This window comes from Paramormyrops kingsleyae, chromosome 2 (assembly GCF_048594095.1).
Source record: "Paramormyrops kingsleyae isolate MSU_618 chromosome 2, PKINGS_0.4, whole genome shotgun sequence".
In the NCBI taxonomy this organism is placed as follows: domain Eukaryota; kingdom Metazoa; phylum Chordata; class Actinopteri; order Osteoglossiformes; family Mormyridae; genus Paramormyrops; species Paramormyrops kingsleyae.
The window spans coordinates 9,975,638-9,997,723 of record NC_132798.1 but is presented as its reverse complement, the minus strand read 5'-3'; the positions used below and the strand labels follow the sequence as shown (position 1 = coordinate 9,997,723).

At 38.6% G+C, this 22,086-nt stretch overlaps 1 protein-coding gene across 1 annotated transcript; it reads right to left on the bottom strand.

The window, feature by feature from the left end:
- Positions 1–2,415: 2,415 nt before the first annotated feature.
- Positions 2,416–21,806, bottom strand: mamdc2a (MAM domain containing 2a). Its single transcript, XM_023803179.2, has 14 exons — positions 21,566–21,806; positions 21,206–21,319; positions 15,333–15,583; positions 14,405–14,489; positions 14,096–14,233; positions 13,634–13,890; positions 11,914–12,007; positions 9,611–9,757; positions 8,826–9,091; positions 7,475–7,571; positions 6,450–6,605; positions 5,495–5,754; positions 5,301–5,391; positions 2,416–3,269 (listed from the first exon to the last, which is right to left on the bottom strand). Exons 1-14 carry the CDS (start codon positions 21,591–21,593, stop codon positions 3,208–3,210), a joined length of 2,046 nt encoding a protein of 681 aa, XP_023658947.2. The 5' UTR covers positions 21,594–21,806; the 3' UTR covers positions 2,416–3,207.
- Between the last annotated feature and the right edge of the window lie 280 nt (positions 21,807–22,086).

The following is a 22,086-nucleotide window of genomic DNA, read 5'->3' as shown; positions in this document are numbered from 1 at the left end:
AAAAGATTAAATGATTTGGCTATGACATAATAGCAGGTTTGTATTTAGTTTAACCCTTTCGTTACTATGGGAAAATGGGAAGGTAGAATTTTAAGAGGGAAGAGGGATATCACTCACCATCACTTGAACCAGTAGGTGGCAGTAATCACATAGGTAAGGTAAGGCGCATGTACTGATTACACTGTAATCAGTGCATGCTCCTTACCTATATACACTGTATGGGCAAAAGTATTGGGACACTTCTCTTCAGGTGGAATCATTCAGGAATAAGAGAAACTCTGCCATGAAGTGGCAGACACCGTAGAGTAACAGAGATGGGTTGCCAAGTGCAGTGGCGCATAGTTCATAAAATTCGCCAATGCTCTGTTGACTCAGTAACTGCAGAGTTCCAAACTTCCTCTGGCATTAACCGCAGCACAAAAACTGTGCCAGGAGTTTCATGGAATGGGCTTCCATGGCCGAGCAGCTGCATGCAAGCCTCACAACCCTAAGCGCAGTGGAGTGGTGAAAAGCACACCACTGCTGGACTCTGGAGCAGTGGAAATGTGTCGTGAGGAGTGACAAATCAGGGTTCTCTGTCTGGTACTCTTATGGATGGGTCTGGGTTTAGTAGGTGCCAGGAGAACGTTCCCTGCCTGCCTGCCTTGTAGCAACTGTAAAGTTTGGTGGAGGAGGAATAATGGTACAGTATGGGGTTGTTTTTTAGGGGTTGGGCTAGGCCACTTAGTTCCAGTGAAGGGAATTCTTAATGGTTCAGCATCCCAAGACATTTTGGACAATTCTATGCCTCCAACATTGTGGGGATGGTTTGGAGTAGGTCCTTTGCTGTTCCAGCATGGCTGTGACCCAGTGCACAAAGAAATGTTCATGAAGACATAGTTGGGTGAGTTTGGTGTGGAAGAACTTGACTGGCTGCACAGAGTGCTCATTTCAACTCTATCAAACATCTTTGGGATGAAATTCAATGGAGTGAGCCAGGCCTTCATGTCCAATATCAGTGCCTGACCTTACAAATGCTCTTCTGGATGAATGACCAAAGTTCCCAAACACAAACTCCATAATCTTGTGGAAGAAGAATGGCAGCTGTTATAGCTGCAAAGGGAGAACCAACTCCAACTAATATTTTGTCCATATAATGTAGTTAAAAGACCTCATAAATGAGAGAATGTGGTGACTTACTAGTAAAGTGAATGTTGTGATTATGTCACAAAACCATACAAATTAAAAATCAACCCCCTTGCTCTCTCTTTACTGGACAAAACATCATGTTTTTGTTTTATGTTTGTATTAATGGGGAAATTGCTCCCAAATGATCAATAAAAGCGACACAATGCATTTGTTTGCATAGCTGGGTATGAAGATTTGGATGTTCTAATCTATTTTAAGTTCAGTTTTAAGAGGCACTGTTTATCTATTTCTGGGTCAGCTTCAGTGATATTTAAAGGAAGCTGGACCTACAGTACCAGTAGTTAGTTAGAACATACTATGCACATTTTGATCCTGCCACATGGTGGCAGTATAGTAGATAATCCAAATATAATAACCTCTTGTGCATTTTGTGTGATTCCTTCAATCCTGTCAAACATACTGGCAGTTTCACTTAAAAGGTCAATATCCATAGGCTGGATAAGAACATATTAAGAATAGAGATTTAGAAAATCATGTTTTAATTGTATATTATAATATAAACAATTCAAATTTCTGTCAATTCACTGATTTTTCTCAAACTGCTTATTTCTTTCAATTGAAATGTTTTGTTCAACGTAATATATTACTACATAAAATATCAATACCTTAAATATTACTAATGAAAACTTAAGAATGTTTTCAGCCAATTAACATTGTTCTGAGGGCAGAAGGAAAAAATTATTGGCTCAGGGAGATAACCAATCAGATTGTAAAGGAGGTGGGTTCAAGCAACTAGAGCAGGCAGGACCAAGACATCTGACTAGATGGTCCTACCTCATCAGGTTGCTTGGACACACCTCCTTTACAACCTGATTGGTTATTTCTCTGAACCAATCATTTTTCCTTCTCCCATGAGCAGTCATTTGCCTACATATAGTACAAGAGAACGATTTTCTTTTAAAATTAAACCATGGTTGATTTTTTTTTGTTTTGCAATGGCATTTGTAATTGCAAAATAATATAAAGTGAGATTAAGGATGAATTAAGTATCAACTTCTGTTAAAAATGTAAAAGTGAGTATTCTGAATTTAAACTGAAGGAATGGGTTTTCATAGAAGTAGGAAAACATTGTGTTATATGGTAATGTTTAGTGAATCAATGTTTATCTTTTCAGTGAAATTCATCCATTTCTCAGGTGCTGTTCTTATGGCAGAATTAATGGAGATTATATTTCATAACGGAACTCCATTAAAAGAACAACAAAAATCAACATCTTTACACAATAAATTAAAGCAAATATTTATTTATTTATTTTGATTATTATAACAATATCCTACAAACTGCAGCACACATATGTTAAACCTGAAATGAATGATTTATCAAAAGTATGAGCAAGAATAATTTTACTACTGCTAAAACACAGCATGAGGCATAGATCTAAAGTGACATTTTACAAATGATGTATTAAAAAGCATTAAAACCTTACCGGTACATTATATATATTGTAACTGTCTGGAAGGCTTCTGCAAAAATGTAGAAGAGTCCACATATTCCAAGAGTTGATGACGAGCAGCCATCCAGTCAAATTTTTTGCCAAACTGTTAAGCATATTTAATAGGCTCGAGCAGGCTCACAGGTCCCCGTGACAATATTTATATCCCGTTCTTTGCTAATTTCCAATAAATGTTGATAATAGAACCAGTAGCACAATCTTTCATTTCTTGTTTTGTCGCCTTTTGTAAACACACCCTGCAATGTTGTGCACTGTTCACAAGAGAAGTCAAAAGTTTTGGTTCTTTATTGCACTTAACGAATGCAATAGAAAAAAAATTACACCACTACAGTGACTTATTTTATAAACATCACACAATAAATACACCTTTACTTCAGAAAATGCCTGTGGACCTACTGTTTAACATCCTGCCTGAGGCACGCTGCAAGAAGAATATAATGAAGTGTGGATTTATGCCCGTGCGAGTTCTGTAAGGTAACGTAATTGCTGCTTTACTCTGTTTGAAGGTATTCAGGAGCCTTTAATCTCCACCATTTCTCCTTGGCACATTCAGCTGAACAGCACTCTCAGTACTCAGTCGCAATGAAGTTCTCAGAGAAGCCGGAAAATGAAATGCTCTCCCCAGGATCTGTGCATAGAAAAAGAAAGCTTTCATATTTCAAATGTTTATTCTTAAATTATGGAAGCATAAGGTGGCGCTGTTGCCTCGTGCCTCCATTTCTGGAGATCTGAATGTCACCTCTGTGTTTGTGCATGTTCCTCCCATGCTGCCTGGGTCTCCTCTCTGTATTAGTTTCCTCTAAAGACGCTGGCTGACGGGCATTTATAAATTGCCCGTAGTGTGTGATTGTGTGTGTGTGTGTGTGTGTGAATTACAATTATATTACATTGTGGGGATCAAATGTCCCCCACTAATGTGATAAAAACCTGTTATTTTGATGTGGTGACAAAGATTTCTGAATGCAATCAAAAAACTAAAAATGCCAAAAGTCTAATTTTTTGTTTAGTTACTTACAGTATGGTTAAGGTTAGGGCTGAGTAGGGATTAAGGTCATGATGCCCCCATAGATATGAATGGAGAGTCCCCACAAAGATATAATTACAAACCTGTGTGTGTGGGGGGGCACCAAAATGTCTATTATAAGCAGTTTGAAGATCCATGGATGGACATTATGTAAAACCAAATACAGTCAAACCTCGGATTGCAAGTAACTTGGTTTGCGACTGTTTTGCAAGACGAGCAAAAATTTTAAATAAATTTCAAAACTTGATAAACAAGCGAGGTCTTGCAATACGAGTATTACGTATACGATTTTTCTGCCTAGCGTCACGTGATCACAACTGAGCCGATGGTTCTTCTCTCTCTCACGCTGCGGGATTGCGGGTAATCGTTTCCCATGCTCGGTCTCAGTTGGCGTGTGTCAGTCATATAGTCAAAATTTAGTAGAAAAGCACCACCCGAATAAGGGCGTAGCAGTGCGAGCGATGAATCTGTTTAACGACAATGCAATGTCCACATTTCCGTGGAATCGAAAAGGAGGCAAAAGTGGCTGTCATTGGATAGGATCCTTCTTAAAGTCGCACAAAAAGAAAAAGATTCCAGTGAACCAACAGATAGCAGTGATTCCGTTAGATATAGTGAAAGTCAAAATAACCCTCCTCTTCTCCGCTCTCTCGTCTCCCTCGCACCATCCACGATTCTTTTCAAAGGTAAAGTGCAGGTTAATTTGTTTTATGTATTTTTACTTTATATTTTGTATTAATCATTTTTATATGAATATTTTTGGGTTATGGAACGAATCATCTGAGTTTCCATTATTTCTAATGGGAAAATTCGCTTTGATATACGAGTGCTGTGGATTACAAGCACGTAACAGGTGTTCCGGGCAATTCAGTTTCCCTGTTTCCCCTGTCGCGCGCTGATTTGTACACGGTTTCGCTGTTGTTTTCATGTCTTTTTAAGAAGCTCTTGAGGTAAACTAGCCATATATTTTAAAACATCACATGCCTTTTCGATGTTTTTTGTTTTTACAGACAATAAATGAAAGTATTTAATTTGCTGTATAGAGATATTTCTTGATGAAAACGGTGTAGTATTGCTTATATAAGACTATATTATGCGTGACGATCTACTGTATTCATATGTAATAATGTACCTGAGTGATTTTCAGACATCTCACATACAGATTTGCCTATATATTAGGAGAAACATTATTTCCTGGCATCCAGGATATTTGGTTCCCCCCTGTTAAAACAGGTATACAGAAACTCTGGGCCTCTGTACTAATATCAATACAGTATTCACATGTAATAATGTACCTGAGTGATTTTCAGACATTTCACATACCTCTTTGCTTTAATATTAGGGGAAACATTATTTCATGATAGACAGGGGAAACATAGGGAAACCGAATTGCCCGGAACACCTGTACGAATCATGCTCGCAGTCCAAGGTTTTACCGTATTAATTTCACACCTTCAGTTCTCTCCTAAATAATCTATTGTTAACTTTTTTTGAGCAAAACCCAGTGTAGTATATGAGACCGTATGTCATTAGTACATGATGATTTACTTTCATTTGGACTGTTATATTAATCACAATAATCACATTACACAGAAAAATGTCCTCACGTTTACATTCTTTTCACTTCAAACTTACCTGTTGCCTTACAAGGCCCTTTCTTAAACAGGATGTCATCAATTGCAATGTCGCTTCTTATCGATGGTCCTCTGATGGCTTCAAATACAATCTGCAAGAAGAAGGCGCATCCTAGACCTGGTCTTTATGTTTTAATAATTCATGAATCTTGTTGGACTATGCAAAGAAAGTGCAAATAATGGTGCATCCCTCACTTTGTGTCTGCTGCCATACTCGTAATCCACCAAGGCCTTCGTCCAGGATATGCTGTGCTCGCCTCTCCGTCTCCATAGCAACTTGACATGACCCGTGTCCTCATTCTGCAGGAGGACGTTGAGCTGGCCCGTGCCGGAGCCGTACATGTGATAGTAGAAGATCAAACACTGGGGGCCCGCCGATCCCCGCAGCTCAGCCGTAAGCAGCCGTGCCAAATGGCCTGGCAGCATGTGTGAAGCCTCTATATACATGAAGTGACCTTTGAAAGACACAGAGGTCAAAGGCACATAATAAATAAGAGCCTCAAAATATGCAGAAGGATCGATAAAATGATCTAATCTACTCTAAACAAACTATGCCGTGACTCGTCTCTTTATAAATCAAAAATGTAAAATGTGACATACTGTGCTTTTGATTTTTTTCTTTCTTCCTACAGTATGAACATTCCTTGACATTCATAGGAACTGTTGCTCTTCAACTCTCTGAACCCCTAACAACCATGAACTAACAAGAGTAACTGTGCTAACAGCCAATAACAACATACGAATGATGGCAACTGCTACAAGTATTCATGAGGCAAATGTTAAGGTCATCGGCCAGACCCAGACCGGCTTAGCCAATATATAAAGGCTGCTGGAGAATAAGATAAAAAAAAATATTGAAAGGGTTAGGTTTTTTAAAACAATGAAGCAAAAACAAATAAAACCCCAGGACATCTGTCTTTTACTGATGAAGATAAGAACAAGGGTGTTTGTTTTTGCTGGTCACCTGCTAAGTGGTCTAAAATCAAGTCCATTATTTATCTTTATGTTTAAAAACAAGTATAGACCACATTGACCAATATTTAGGTGGAGAACTTAAATGGAATTGCTCAGTGTTCAGCTAGATAAAATTGTTGGTTAAACTTTTCACTTCAGTTCCAGGTGGGAGACCATGAAGTGCCTCTTGACTCACCAGTCCCCGTGGTGTGGTCGCCCTTTGGCCCGGTGAACAAGGTGGGTGTGTGCCCTCGCATCCTCACCCAGTCTGTCACGTCATTGTACCTGTCCTGAGTATATCCACAGTCATCTACTTCAAAGCTGCACTGTCCAGGAAGAGACTGTTCCAGCCCTGTAAATGAACACTTATGATCAGTAGAGTGCCAAGGCAGTTGATATGTGTTTTCAATAACTGCTAGTGTTCAGATTCCGTTTTTTCACAGGGTAGAATGGGCAAAAGTTCAAACTGACTTCATCTGACTCTCAGTTGGTCTGCACCTGTGTGTAACTTGGCAAAATTATGTCGAGTTCTCTTAATGGCGACATAAACGCACATACTTTATCCACCTGGTTCAGCTTGCGATTTTTTGAAAAAGACTATAACAAAGAGAATCAAAACGAGGAGTTTAAAACAGATTTTGTTTTTCCAGTTAAGCTGCTAAAGCTGTATATCTCAGTCGTAGATATATATAACTAAAGATGCTGTGGGAGTTACGTAATGCTGTCTCTGTCACGTTCCAAAGATGTGGCATATTTATTTATGGAAGTTCAGCTGCTTTTTTAACTGAACATATGCCACAAATAGAGAAGATGGTAATACGTTACTTAAAGCACTCATGTATAATGCATTACAGATACCTTTATAATGCATTATAACGGTCAGTATAAATCATTATATATATTCATTAAGAAGGTATTTACAGTACATTATAGTTGACAGCTTCATAGGGCATTCAAAATGCATAAAAAAACATGGATATAATGTGTTATGCCTTTCTATAAATAGTTATACAGTAGCTGTGTTTATAATACAGTTTGAATGCATTATAATGCATTATGAAGGTATCTACAGTATAATGCTTTGTACATGAGTGATTAAAGTGTTACCAAGAAGATTAATACAAATGTAATTTGGAATAATAACCGTAGTATGTAAAATAGACTCTATGGAAATTAGTGTCAGTTACAATTTTCTAGTCCTCCTCAAACTCGGAATCCTACCAGCTATGGCACGGCAGTCTCCTAGGTCCACAGTGATGTCATCAAGGGCCACAAGTCCACAGTCCCAGAAATTCTTGCATATACTGACAAACACCACCTACAGAGTAGAGCAGTGTATTCATCTATTCATACAGTTAAATTATCTTCACACACAGATCACCTGACTGTCATAGTTTATGACTGATTTATGAATTCTTCCACATAAAATCAAATGCATCTTCTAAACGTTTATCCTGCTCAGGGTTCTGGGGGATAAAGACATACACATATTAAAAAAATCCCAAGATAAAACGTCTGTCCGCCAAAAACATGTTATTAACAAAATATTTTAGTCGTTGCAAAGCTTCATGACGATATGGGACTGTCTGTCAATGAAATGCAATGTTTCTACTCAAAATAGATTTGAATCATTTGAAAATGGAGTGTGGAAGAGTTATAAAGAAATATTTTTTCAGGTAGAATATGGGACTGTTGAAATGAAAGTGCGGAAAATAAGAGAGAAATAGCCAACAATCACATTTGGAAAAAATGTTGCAGTGTAATGGGAAATAATTCTCTCCTATTGCAACCATTTCTCTAGCTTTTCTTAGTTTTGAGAAATGGGACCTTAGCAACACATTGTTAACAATGAGTGAATTCTCCACTTCAGAGCGCTGGGTAATTCTGCACACACCTCAACATATTGCACATTCACAGTGTTCAGAAAAGAAACACAATGAGCAGCTTGTCATCATGAGTGCACGCAGATTTGTTCCAGAAAAAATCTAGATCAGCCACAGTAACTGCAGTATTGTTTGTGACCCCTTTATTTTGACTGTCCAGAACTTTAAACCTTCCCCATGTTTAATTTTTAAGCTTATTGTGAATAATTATACACTCAATAGCCAGTTTATTAGGTACACACATCTACCTTTGATACATTTCTGTTGGAAAAAATGGATACTACTTTGGCGTACCTAATAATGTGGCCACTGATAGGATGTGCGTGTGTGTGTGTGTGTGTATGTATATATATAATTCTACCAATCCCAAACTAAGCTCCCAACAAGATGGTAGTCTCCTTTCCTCAGGTGGATATTATTTTCACTATTTTGACCTTTTCAAGCTGCTTTATTCCACTTTGTGAAATAACATCCAACCATCCATCCATTTTCTGAAACCACTTGTCCTATCCAGGGTCGCGAGAGGTCCGGAGCCTCTCCCAGAGGCTACGGGCGCAAGGCAGAGAACAACGAAGGATGGGGTGCCAACCCATTGCAGTGCAAAATAATATCTGCAAAACTATACCCTAGACATCTTAGGGGTTTACAAAAACAATTTGTGTTAAAGAAATGTTCTATTGAATGCATACCTTGGTGGGCATAGGCTTGTGGATGGTGATGTCCATCATCATCCAGATACCCCGAGAACCTTCAGACACAGTCCAAACTTTCTCCTGGGCTACATTGTTCTCGTCGTATATGTAGACTGAGAGGGCATTTTCCATTTTCATAAAGCCATGTATAGCGTAGTAGAACCTTAGGCAGTACTTCAGGTTCCCTGGCAGGAAGGGCCCATGGAGGCGGCCCACGTAGCCGGGCTGGGAGGTAAAGCGTGTGTTGGCCAACAGGAAGGAACCTGTGCATGGACAGGGCTTTAGAAAGTCTGTTCTATTTGTGTGGGTCTTAGTTTTCCATGATTACTCTATATATCCTAATGTTTTGTTTGTCATTTTATTTGCTTATATATGCTGCTCTGCTTCTGGGCATTGGCTGGTACGTTGTCACAATATAAATGTAAGTAAGAGGTTTTAGTCTGTGTTTTGGAGAAGGTACTGTAGAACTTTAAAATAATCAATGATGGAAAAGTATGTCAACACTGAGCAGTAATATGACAGAATAGCTTGAAGAAAGTAATAGGATTTAGTGGCAATGAATAGTGGCATTGTTCTTTATTACTAATGATTAGGAATATTTTGGCATTTGATATGCACATCACACCGTGTAAAAGCCCAACATACCCAACCACTATGAAATGAATTTGTGTTGTAGATTATGAGAAATCAGTCCCCCTTTGCCTGTTTGCTTGGGCTACATGGTAAAGCATAGTAGCAGTAGAAAAACAACCTACTATTTCTGGTTATGTGAGCTCACTCACCTGAACCTGTAGTATGATCTCCAATCCTGTAGGCATTGGGTTTCACTGATACTCTGTTCCAGACTGATCCCTGAGCAGGTTCTTGGTAGTACTGACAGAGCCCTTCTTCAAAGTCACAGCTTGCAACGGAAGGATCAAAGGCTGGCTCTGTAACGAGCAACAGCACAACCCTGGTGTTAAAACTGACATCTGTTTATGCTTAAATGACTTTGCTAGCTAGCAGCTTGATTAATGGCCACTTAACTGTGACGTCAACCCCATTCTAGTCAATAATAATTTTATCAATAAAGAAAGCTAGAAACTCCCAAATTCCAGAAGTTTCCCCAGTTAAAGATTGCCTTGATGCTCTAAATGATCATCAAACTCTTTGCAATACTGAAGAAAATCCTCCATATGGGTTGGACAATGAAACTGAAATACCTGGTTTTAGACCCCAATCATTTATTAGTATGGTGTGAGGCCTCCTTTTGCTCCCAGTACAACATCAGTTCACCTTGGGAATGACAGATACAAGTTCTGCACAATGTCCAGAGGGATTCTGAGCCATTTCTCTTACAGAACAGTGGCCAGGTCACTTTGTGATGCTGGTGGACGAAAGCATTACCTGAGTCACTGCCCCAAAACACCCCAAAGTGGCTCAATAATATTCAGATCGGGTGACTGTACAGGCCATGGAAGATGTTCATCAAACCACTGTCACCAGTCTTGCTCTGTGTACTGGTGCATTATCATCCTGATACACAGCACCACCTTCAGGGTACAATGTCTGAAACACTGGGTGAACATGGTCCTCCAGAATGGTTCCAAAGTCTTTGGCAGTGATGCGGCCATCTAGAGCAAGTAGTTGGTCTAGGGAATGCTGTGATATTGCAGCCAAAACCATCACTGATCCATCTCCATGCTGCACTTTGGGTATGCAGCAGTCTGGGTGGTAAGTCTTTTAGGGTTTCTGCACACCGTAAATCTCCCAAGAGTGGGAAAGCAGTAAAGGCGGATTCATCAGAGAACGGTACATGTTTCACATTATCCACAGCCCAAGATCGCTCTCCTGGCACCATTGAAAATGACCAGATGGATAAAGTACGTGTGTTTATGTCACCATTAAGAAAACCAAACAATTTTGCCGAGTTACACACATAACCAGTCAAACGTTTTTGCACACATTTTTTACATTTGCATGTTACTCACTTAACATTTACTAAAAATACGCTCCAAATTTTTTTGCTAACAAATAAATTTACAGGTTGTTTGCCATTTTAGCACCTTTATTAGCAAGAAAATGTCCTATCTTTGATTCATAAAAGTAACCTCCTCTTTCAGTTATAACAGCAGAGCAAATTCGAGGCATTCTTTCTACAAGGTACATTAAATACTGCTCTGTATCATGGGATGAAACAGTTAACTAGTGCATTTAAAGTTAAAAGAATTTGACTGCACTCACAACACAATTAATAGGATGTCAGACATGCACTGTTACATAATCTTTCCATGTTATAAAGGAAAATTCTTCATTTATATCTTTATATATTTTGTATATATTTTCATTTATTTATATTACGTATTACATATATTATATATTTTTACTTTATAGTTGTTCACTCAACTTTCCAATGCATAACAAGAATGAAAAATCAGCAGTTTATGAAACAAATGGAAAAGTAGTAAAAACCTGTGTTGTGTAAAAACTTTTGACTGGTAGTGCAAGTGCAAAACGACTAGTGACCATAAATATTGGCCCTTCGGAGCTCCCATCCAACAGTTTTGGTGGAAACAGGAGAGTCGAGGTGCACATTTAATTTTTAAGTGATTTGGGCAGTGATTTTATGTTTTTTGGATACAAACTGAGTTAGTACCTACTGTAGACAGTCCTGCCAGACAGCTTCCTTTTGCGTCCAGTAACTCCCGTTAGACATGGTCTGTCCTTCATGGTGCTATGTCAACATTACCCTGGATACTGGGGCTCTCGATACACAACAATGACTTGCTGTCTTGGTCACATGTGCCAGTGAGACGCACACCAACAATTTGTCTTCTTCTGAACTCTGACATGTTTCCCATTATGTTGAGTAGACTGCAATATTTTATGTACAGCTGTGCTATTGTTCTGCTAATTTAGCCATCACACTTTGCTCTTACTAATGGAATGTGCAATTAGTGAAGATTGCTATCAGGCCGCGCATATATAGGCGTGAAACCTTAAACGCTACATTGGCCAGTGTTTCAGTTTCATAGTCCAGCCCCTGTGTATATGCTGTTTTTCTTCCTGGTACCATACATAAAATACACTGTCTAGTAGGCCTCACCTGTCTCCGTGTGGCAGAACTCTGGAGAAAATGAAATGTCATCCAGAGCCACATGTCCTCCGCGGGGACTGTTGAAGGCCACTTCGAAAATCACCTGGGACACATTAATACAGGGTAGAGAACCATTTGCATTTCCCTTTAGCAGTAGGGATCTTGTGAGAAAAGTTGTCTGTCATCTGCCATGAAAGTATTGATTAATAGATGTCATGAATCATGTGTGGATAGCATATAGTAAAATTACTATAGCTGAGTAGGGTAAATTCAAACTGAACAAACGTTCAAAACTGGAGGTGAAATGTGATATTTGTTATTTGTAAAAGTAATTCATCAGCAGGAGAGAGAGCAAATTAAAAAACATGGACAATGTAAGGTTTGTGTTTCTGAAAGCATTTCAGGCCACCTATGCAGGCCACAGAGTTTATTCACATTTGTTTTGTTGTCAGCAGCTGCAGTAACTGGAACAAGCTATTTGTGTCTGAGTGTTTGTGTGTCTCTAAGATGCGTGTTTATGTTGATGACCTTAGATGGAAAACAAACACAGTTCCCTCTCTATGTGAGATGGATGGGGAATGTGCTAGATAGTGTGCGAGATCCATATATTTTGTTGCATTTCTGTATGTAAATGGTAGATTCTTTTTTACACTCACTCCAGAGTGGCAAAATTACTACTCCATAATACATCACAAATCCAAGGATTTTTAAAACCCTTTAATGGTTCTTTAACGTTGAATGAAAATGCAAAGCTTTATGTTTTTTGAATAATTTAAAAAATGCTGGGAAAATAAATATTATTGTAGGAACAATTAAAAGTAGCTTATACGTTTTCTGCCAATCTATAAATTATTGGTTTTTTTCAATTGCACATTTTATAACCCACCTGAGAGTTAAAGGAGCAGCTAAGGTGAAATATTTAATCACACTATTGCAACACCAGTATTATGTTCAGTAAAAGGAAAAAGGACACTAAATAAATACCGTCTCCGACATTAGGGTCACGAAGCGTCGTAGCATGTAATCAGACATGAATGTTCTCAAGAACTAGGGTCTATATCAGATGGCCTGCTTTACATTTCCACAGCCTGCGGTGACAAATGACCCGTTTTTTATAATGTCTGCATCAATAAGTCCCTAGTCCTAAGCTGTCATTAAAGGTGCCGTGTCAGCACAGATCTCCCCGTTTAACACATGCACCTTCTGGTGTGCTTAAGTCTGACTCACTTATCATTTAAAGCTTCCAGATTGATGTTTCACTGTTCCTGTGAAAATGTTCTACTCAGCAGTTTCATGACTGCTCCTGGTTTGTCCCAGATTTTATTCTACTCCCATTTGGGGATTCAAGGGGTCTAAATCATTAGATATGCAGAATATAAAACTGATGACATTTATAAATGTCTTGCCCCTTAAAATTTTTCCTCTTGATTAAAGAACATCAACATAATCTTATATGACCTTTTCAGTGCAGAACATGACTCAGAATGAATATACACAGCCAAGTCGTGACATGTTTCAACTTACTGTAAATAAGATAGTGACAGCATTTTGGTGGAACACAAGCTTAGAAATTGTTTTAGACAAAACAAATCCCACAGTTTGCTCACGATGTAACACATGAACTGTTTCGCAGGTTCTCCTTATGAGTTCCTAGTTTATCATGGTAGCACCATGTTGTCATATATGTCACATATCACTTATCAGTATGGAAATAAAATTTCAGACTAACCTCTAGGGGATGAGGTGCCTTGATGTCAACTTGCACTAATCTCCATGCCATAGCAGAATAAATCTCAGGCCTCCAAATTTCTTCATAGTGCCCAAACTGATCCTTGGTGAAGACTGAGAATATGTTCCCTCTTGTCTGGCTACGCTGATAGTAAAAAGACAAACATCCTTCCATAGGTGTGGTTGTCATCGGTGATGAAAATTTGGCGACTTCCTGTAAGTTTTTAACGTAAACCGAATCTGCATACATGTAGTGACCTGGTTGGACGAAAAAGAAAGCAAAGTCAATCCACAGGAACCGTGTTTCTCAAAGATAGAGGGGACAAGGTCAGGTAAAGAGTGAGAGTGATGGGGAACAGTAAGGGATGGGTTAGGGTTAGGCTTAGGGTTAGGCTTAGGGTTAGGGTTAGTGGGTAAGCAATGGGGAGCAGGATGGGAGTGATGAAGAGCTGTAATTGTGTACCTTTGTCATTGTTCATAGTGTGGTCATCAAGCAGGTCGGACTGGGGGCCCTGAACGTTGCTCCCCCCCAGATACCAGTTTACGTTGGGGTTCCAGTGGTTATTGTAACCACACAGATGGTGTTCCTCAAAGTTGCACTCTGCCAGAGTTATTGCATGAATATACATTCATAGATATATGCACAATCAAATACTACCACTTGAAAAAGAAAAACGTTCAAATAAAGAAAACCAATTATTAGGACATTATTGAAGTATTGTTTTCAGCTATGTGATTATTTGCAGGGGATGCTGTATTGGATTTTACTGACCTATGCAGTACCCAGGTACGACATGTATTTCAAAGATAGCTACGCTGCTCCCTGCTTCTTTACCAGGTCTGCCTTCGATCAAAATCTGAAATACAAAACAAAATGGCAAACTTAAAAATAACAGAGGCATGTCTTCAGGACAAGAACTATCCAAGAACTACAGACTATGTTGTTTTAAAAGCCTGAGTGGAGGACACATGTGATGAGCTCTGAGTGTGCTATTGAAAAAAAATCTACTGCTTCAGTCCTTCTATTCATTAGTTCTGTAGGCGCAGAACATCCCGTTAAAGGTTCCATGTGTGACTCATGGACAAAATATGTGCTGAAGCAGTGTCTGTTTCATGAACTGCTGTTTCTTCTGGACCGCAGATTAAATCCAAATACTTAAGACATTCATTTACAGCAACAAAAATAATTTTCTTTAATTTTCTTATTGTTCATCATAATTTAATTTCCTCTACTGTTATTCATTACTTTATTCGTTTATTTTATTATTTTTTATATATCTACTTTCTCTATTACATATATTAGAGAAAGTAACTAAACATTGTTTGACACCTTGTTTAAACACCGTTTCAATGGACAGATCCAGTTCAGTTTACTTAATTATAACTTAAAGAACTTTTACCTGATGTAGATCTATGGACTGCATATAACAAATGCAATGCAACTACTCAAACAAATCTCTTTATGGTCCGACTCTTTTCTACTTTTTATTCTCAACTGAAATGTTGAAAATGTGATTAACTCAAGATTTAAATATCCAAGATGTAAATATTTTTAGCATTATGATTTTATAGCTCTCTACTGCCATGGCGGACACTATAGACACAACTGCAGCAAGTAGCGAGTGCATCCGCTATATTTACTGAAAATTAGTCCTTCAGCGGCCGGGAAGGAAGCACTCTGTAGTTTCTGGGTTGAATACCTTGTAGGGACTGGATGCGTTCCGGAGGTCAACGCTAGCAATCAGCCAGCTGTCTGAAGGTTTATCGGTGGTCCACAAAAGATAGTCAAAGCTCTCGCCTTCAGGACGTAGGAGAAGCTGTACAGAGCCTGAGCCAGTAATCTGGTATACTAGTCGCAAGCAGCTCCAGTACAGCAGATCGAGCACTGGGCTCACCAGTACTGCCTTTTCCTTTCCATCCATGTTGGCTGAGTCGACTGTGATAAAACGCCCTGCGGAGGGGAGATGGGACAGAGCCCAGTCATTACTTACATGTAGCTCAAGATTAAATAGAATTGGGACCTATCGCCGTTTCCTGTGACCCTTCATATTTTGACTGGGTTTTCCAAAAACTTCAGGAAATTGGTTCAGTATTGTACAATATGAGTGCAACAAGGTTCAATCCTTACCTATGTGGAAAACCATGACGGCAAAGTATGAACACAGCAGCGGGAATGGGAGACTATCAGGCTATGGATATGAGATATGTGCCACACAAAGACAAACAAATGGTTTTTAAGAAAGAAGAGTCTGGATTTGATTTTTTAAATCCCTATTACGGAGAAAGGAACATAAGCAGAATGACCTAATCACAAATAGCTATTCCATCCATAAAAACCCTGTGTTAAAACCTGCTAGTGTGGGTTTAGAGAGAGTAAAACCAGAAGAAACAAAGAAAAAACACACGCCTACGTTGGCACAAGACTACAAAGCACCATTGCACCAAATACTGTAGGTGAAGCATCCAGTACTGTCACAAGTGTGACAATTAACAAATGAGATCAGGGGTAGGTTAATCCTAAGCCTATCCTAGGCCAGGGGTGGGCAATCTTATCCAGAATGTCAACCGGGCCCTGAATAGATGGATGCAGCTCATTTGATAGGGCAGCGACCCAAGCAAAGGACAGCTGAAATCCTGACACTCGCTAAGGCTCAGGCACAGGCTCAGGCTCAGGCACAGGCCAGGCTTTCAGTGCAACAAGGACAGCAGTCAGTGGAAAAAGTATAACAAATTCTTTTTCTTTCTGTTACTACAGTCATGGGTTTTTACATGGAAAAATACTCCCTTTTTAAAGTCCATTAGCAGATTGTGTTTGTTTAAGAAGTCTAACAGCTTTATGTTACACAAATGTGGGATCATCAATAAGAACAGACAATTCAGTCATTTAATTTATTAAAAATGCCACATACCCAATGAGGAACAATTTCTAAAAGCTCTGCAAAGGCATGAGTATGTTATTACACTTAACTCTTGTGACCTTCCCAGTACCTCCAGATGTCCAGAGTTTGGAGATGAAATCCAGATGTAATGTAAACTCCCCTTCCTACTCTGCTTTTTTATCTTCTTCTTCAAACAGAAACAAATCTTGTCACCCACTGCTTATGCACCTCAGTTAATCTCCCTATCTGCATCTGGAAACGTTTAATTAAATCCTCACAATGCTTAATCGGGAGACCAGAAATAGCTTGTGTCAAAAATGGCTTAATTAATCATGTACAAATAGCTATAAACCTGACAGCAGAAATGGCATGCTTTTTGGATGCCTGCTTTTGTAAATAATCTGCTCATTTAAGCGTTTTAGATTAGCTTCAGGGTGTTCTCAGTTGGACGCCAGTTTAGAAATTGTCATGATCATATTTTACCATAATTATTCTCATATTTTACCACTTTCCCAAAAAACAGAAGACTGTTTCTCAGCAAGCCCAGGATAGTTACAAATTAAGGACAACTTTTTTTTCATGGTTTAGTTTCTTACATTATTTGCAAAATATATATACAGCCACAGTAACATTATTCATGAGGCTAGATAATGGGTGGCGGTAAATTTACTGTAATTTATCTGTAAATCTTTTCAGCTCATGTACTTTCATTGGAAGCTTAACCATCTTAACTTTCAAAACTAATGTATTATATGAATCATTACTTTCCATTGAGTCTATGCTTATCAGCATAATCATAAACATTATACATCAGACCGCCCTACGGCAGCACCCTACTGAGAATCATCACACACCATGCAGAATTTCAAGGGTGGTTCAGAATGACGCCAGATTTTGTTTCTTAGAACAAATGCTTCCCTTATGGGAGAGAAATCTGACTTAACAAAAGTGAAAATGAGTTAACAAAAGACAACCTTATTTAATTATTATTATTATCATTATTATTATTATTATTATTATGTAAACATTTTATCTTTATGGTTTTATCATTAGGTGAAGCCTGACACACAGCTGGACTGATGGTTTATAGGGCCACAAGGAATCCTTTGATGTTGCCCTTCACATGAAGCTTCTGCAACCTTTTATTTAGGTTTACCTCTGAGAAATTTAGCATTTTACTCAATGTACATTTGAAAAAAAGGTGGACATTTCTCAGAACAAGCAGAAATTTCATTTAATATTACATTATTCCCAGATTGTGTCTAATGTTGCCTCATGCATCGTGAAAATACATATTACATGATCACATTTTTATGACAGGGTTAAACAGCAAGCAATCAAATATCTAAATCTGGATAAAAATTTGTATTTAAGAAGGTTTTACGGTACAAAATATGGTACAATAATTCTTCAACTTTTCCAGTGGCCTAAACATGACACAGCTTTTGTTACTTAAAAAGAAACTTTCCAGAATGATACACATGCACGGCTACAGCTCTCTCTAATTGAACTAACTATATTACATACTGTAGGAAGCAAAGTCATTTTGACTGAAGGCAACTCCTCTCCCTCATTCTGCTCAAAACTGTTTGGCCCAGAAGAAAGATTGGGGTTGTGCTGGTCTAAAGAAAGGACAGCTGTCTTTAGCAGTCAGCATCCAGTGAACTGAATTTGCATTTCCTCAGTTGTCCAGGCAATAAGCTCTACTGCTGTCAATTCACTAAGACAGGAAAAGGTTCAGTAGTGTCACAGAATCATTCAAGAGGCTTGATAAAAACTTCTACTGAATAAAAATGTAATAAACCGTCAATAGAGTTTGGTTGGTGTACAGGTTGGTGGAGGGCACTGCTGGCTGTTGCACCTCCACTGACCTTTGTATGACGATCCACTATCTCAGCTCTTGTCCTTCCTTCCTTTATGCACCCAGTAGTACCAAGGTAACATGCAATACCAAGCTAGCACCAATGCTAAGCTAACAGCGAAGCTAGGTTATCAAAGAGTCACCGTGCGGCAGCAATCCTTAGCTAACGGTGAAGCTAAGCTATCAAACTGTCACTGTGCAGCAATAATTCTAAACTAGCGGTGAAGCTAGGCTATCAAAGTACCACTGGGCAGCAGCAATCCAATGCTAACGGTGAAGCTAAGCTATCAAAGCACCAGTGGGCAGCAGCAATCCAATGCTAACGGTGAAGCTAAGCTATCAAAGCACCAGTGTGCAACAACAAGCTAACAGGAACATCTTTGGCTGCCTGGATTTGTTTTTTCTTCCAGGCTGCTTTCAGTCTTTACACTGAAGTTTATTTGGGGAAAAATTATGGGTGGAAAAAACTCTTTCCTATTTAAACACATAATAAATATATGTTCTTTAGTGGTGGTGGTCTGTGGTCTGTTTTTCTCATTTTTCCTTTTTCTTGCTGATTCCCATCAATCAATCAATGACTTGACCCATCCATCCCAAAATGTTTCATAACCACCTATCCACTGCAGGTTTACAAAAACCTTATTTCCCTTTGGACTATAATACCTCCTCTTCAATTTGACAACTATTTTCAAAATGAACTGTTGTTTGAGGCCACAGCAAGATCCTCTGGTGTCAGACTGTTCATTGTGAAATTTCCTATGAGATGGCAAATCCTGAACTGCCACATGCACTCACTCAGCACCAAAAAAACAAAACAGATTTTTAAAGTAAAACTAAAATATAGCAAACACCTGAAATATATAGATGGTGTTAAATTATCAAATGCACTTGCAACCGTAACCAGAACATGCATCAAAGGAATAATATGTTTACAGCTACCGGGAGAGGACTGTGCACTAGTGCAGTCATTCTCTGTGAACAGCAGAATAACACCATTGGTATGTCTGCATCTGCATTTTGAAAGAAATTGATCCTTGTTGACAATTCTACATTACATTCAGTAGCATGTGTAATTAAAACGAATGGCTTCTCCTAATTTGGAATAATCAGGATTCCATTCAAACTGTGCTCAAGTTCAATAATGTTTAAATAATTGATTCATTGTTACATCTGTCTATCACATTATAAATCAGTCATGAGTTTTTCCCCTCCCCCCAAACAAAGGCATTTGTGGTAGCCTGTGTTTCTGGGGAGAAACTGAACAGAAAACATCGCCTTAATGCAGTTGTGGTGAGATGTCTAGATTTATTGACCTGCTGACAGTACTGCAAGTCGTCATTTCACATCCACAAAACCGTGTCACTGGGGCTGCCTGCACTGTTTGCAGTGGTGGTGGCTGAGCAATCCTGGCACATTTTCACGTTTCTTAGATTTTCCATTCTTCCATTTAAAGGAACTTCCTCCCCCCTCCACCCATACCTGAATCTGTCTTCTGGAAAATCAATCTACTACAACAGGGATAACACAATACCTTCACTTAGTTTTAGAGCGATATATACATCAAAATGATAAACTGAGTTTCTTATGTCTAGAAGTGGTCCCATCAGTTCAGTTGTGGGTGATATTTAACATTCAGGCAAAAGTACTGCATACGACTCAGCCTAGTCCAACAAATCCAAATGAAGCACGATGCCGTTCGTCCAAATCCTCCCCCTTTTCTGCAAACTGCTGCTCCATTCCAAAACTAATCTGTATCAGTTTTGGTTTAATGGCAATTCTCTGCCTGCTGCCAAGCAACTACAAGTTCTAATTTTTCAAGTCTTATCGTAATACAAGAAAATTAGATTTTCACCTGTGTTAACAATTCCTTACTTCCTAAGGCATCTGACCTTTTTGACAAATTGCAGTATGTTAATTGTTTCTGCAAAGTTTTCATTTTCTAATTAAGCAATTCACAAGTTTGGACTAACAAACTAATTTTGTCTGTTTTGTCACTATTTTCTTTGGACCTCTGTCCTTATACCTATATGCCCACGTGTGCGTGTACAGTATGTGCATGAAAATTGTAAGTTGGTTCTAAAGTAGTTCTTCGAAAAAATCGGGAACTAATCTTTTGTATACGAAAATATCTCGTTTAGATACCACACCCTGGTGTCTGACTGAAATAGAACTTGGGACAAAAAGCAAATCCTGCTAATTAACATAAACGGGGTATCTACTCTGGAACTACAGCTTGGGACTCAAAGCAGTGCTGATCAGTCACCTTGACAACCACCCACAACAAGGCAAAGCAGAACCTTAAAATACTCCTCATGCACGTTGCAAAGCATGAATAAACTGCATTCATATTAATTCTGTTCCGCTGTAACTGCAATGTCTTTTATGTGATGTTGAGCACATTTGTACCAATAATGTCCCTTATAAACTTTATAAGGTTATTTTAGTCCTGAAAAGCATAGTAAGCCTGACAGTGAGCAAACACTATTTTATGTAGGACAAAATCTAGTCGATGTATTGTTTTTTACATGTATTACGTGCCTCTTGTCCAGACAACCTGCTCCACTACATTTCCTACTCCAGGTAATTTGTGCAGCATAAAAAGATTATTGAATAGCTTATGACTTTCTGAACACACATATTTTTCACTGAAAAGCAATTTGCCGTTTTTTTAAACTCTTTCCGTGAATTCCGCTAAAGTATGTCAACTCCCACATTAATTTTCAGGCAAAAAAAAACAGAATACAATTTAAAATATACCAAAAATGCAGGTTTTATGCGCTAGTCCATAATACTACCCCCGACATTAAGAAGTTGTCTTAAGGAACTTTCTCACCTTCTTCGTTTACGGTCCATTTTGCATAGGAAGAATCCGGTAAATATCCACATGTACTGTCCTCAAAATTGCAGGAACCCAACAGTAGTTGTTGGGTCCAAACAGATGGCAAAACTTGCGTGGAGCGAAAGAAAAGATAAGATTACATTCCGTTTGTTACAGGAAATGCATGTCACCGCGAGTCAAAACCTTGGACCTGAACAATAAAACATATTTACAATATATTATATATGAACTCAATGGATGCCAATATTGCAATTAAGAATTTCATATTTCATCTTTTTCTGTGGCACTCGGTACACAGCGGCAATTCGCGTTAAAAAAGGAAAAACGCGTATGAATGGAAATGTGGAGACTTACCAAGAGTCAAAATGTAAACGGAGAACATTGCAGGGTTGTAAAATGACTTGGCCGGGTAAGACACTTCCACTGGGGAAAAAAACCGCTCTCTCAAGAAATAAATGTATGAAAAAAACGATAGACTCCTTCTGTACGAAAGAATGGAATGGAACAGCGAAGTGACGATGTGTTGTGTTACCGTTACATTGTTTAATTTAAGCTGTTAGCTTGGTTAGGCAGGCTGAGCACTGGGGAAAGAGGAGGACTCACTTTAATACATACCAGATTCTGCCGGGCGCTCTGCAGCAGGAGGGAAGCTCCATTCTGTCTACATGCATTCACAATAAAGATAAAATAAAGATTTAACGTTATGGTGCTTGAAAATAAATTATGCACGATGTTGCATGGGGAATTCTATATGTTTGTAGCCTATGTTGGTTGTTCTTTTCCCTTTGTCCTCGGACCTTGAAAGTGAGTGTTCATGATTTATGACTTATGTTCATGATTTATCCGTGATCATTAAAAAAAAAACAGATATTCGG

What these genes read in the sequence shown, in the direction of transcription:
- mamdc2a (XM_023803179.2), bottom strand. Translation starts at nt 21,593, where the DNA reads ATGTTCTCCGTTTACATTTTGACTCTTG. An exon ending in CGTTTACATTTTGACTCTTG is followed by an intron (nt 21,320 to 21,565) that starts GTAAGTCTCCAC and finishes GCTCCACGCAAG; the next exon opens with TTTTGCCATCTGTTTGGACC. An exon ending in AGATCATACTACAGGTTCAG is followed by an intron (nt 9,092 to 9,610) that starts GTGAGTGAGCTC and finishes GTCCATGCACAG; the next exon opens with GTTCCTTCCTGTTGGCCAAC.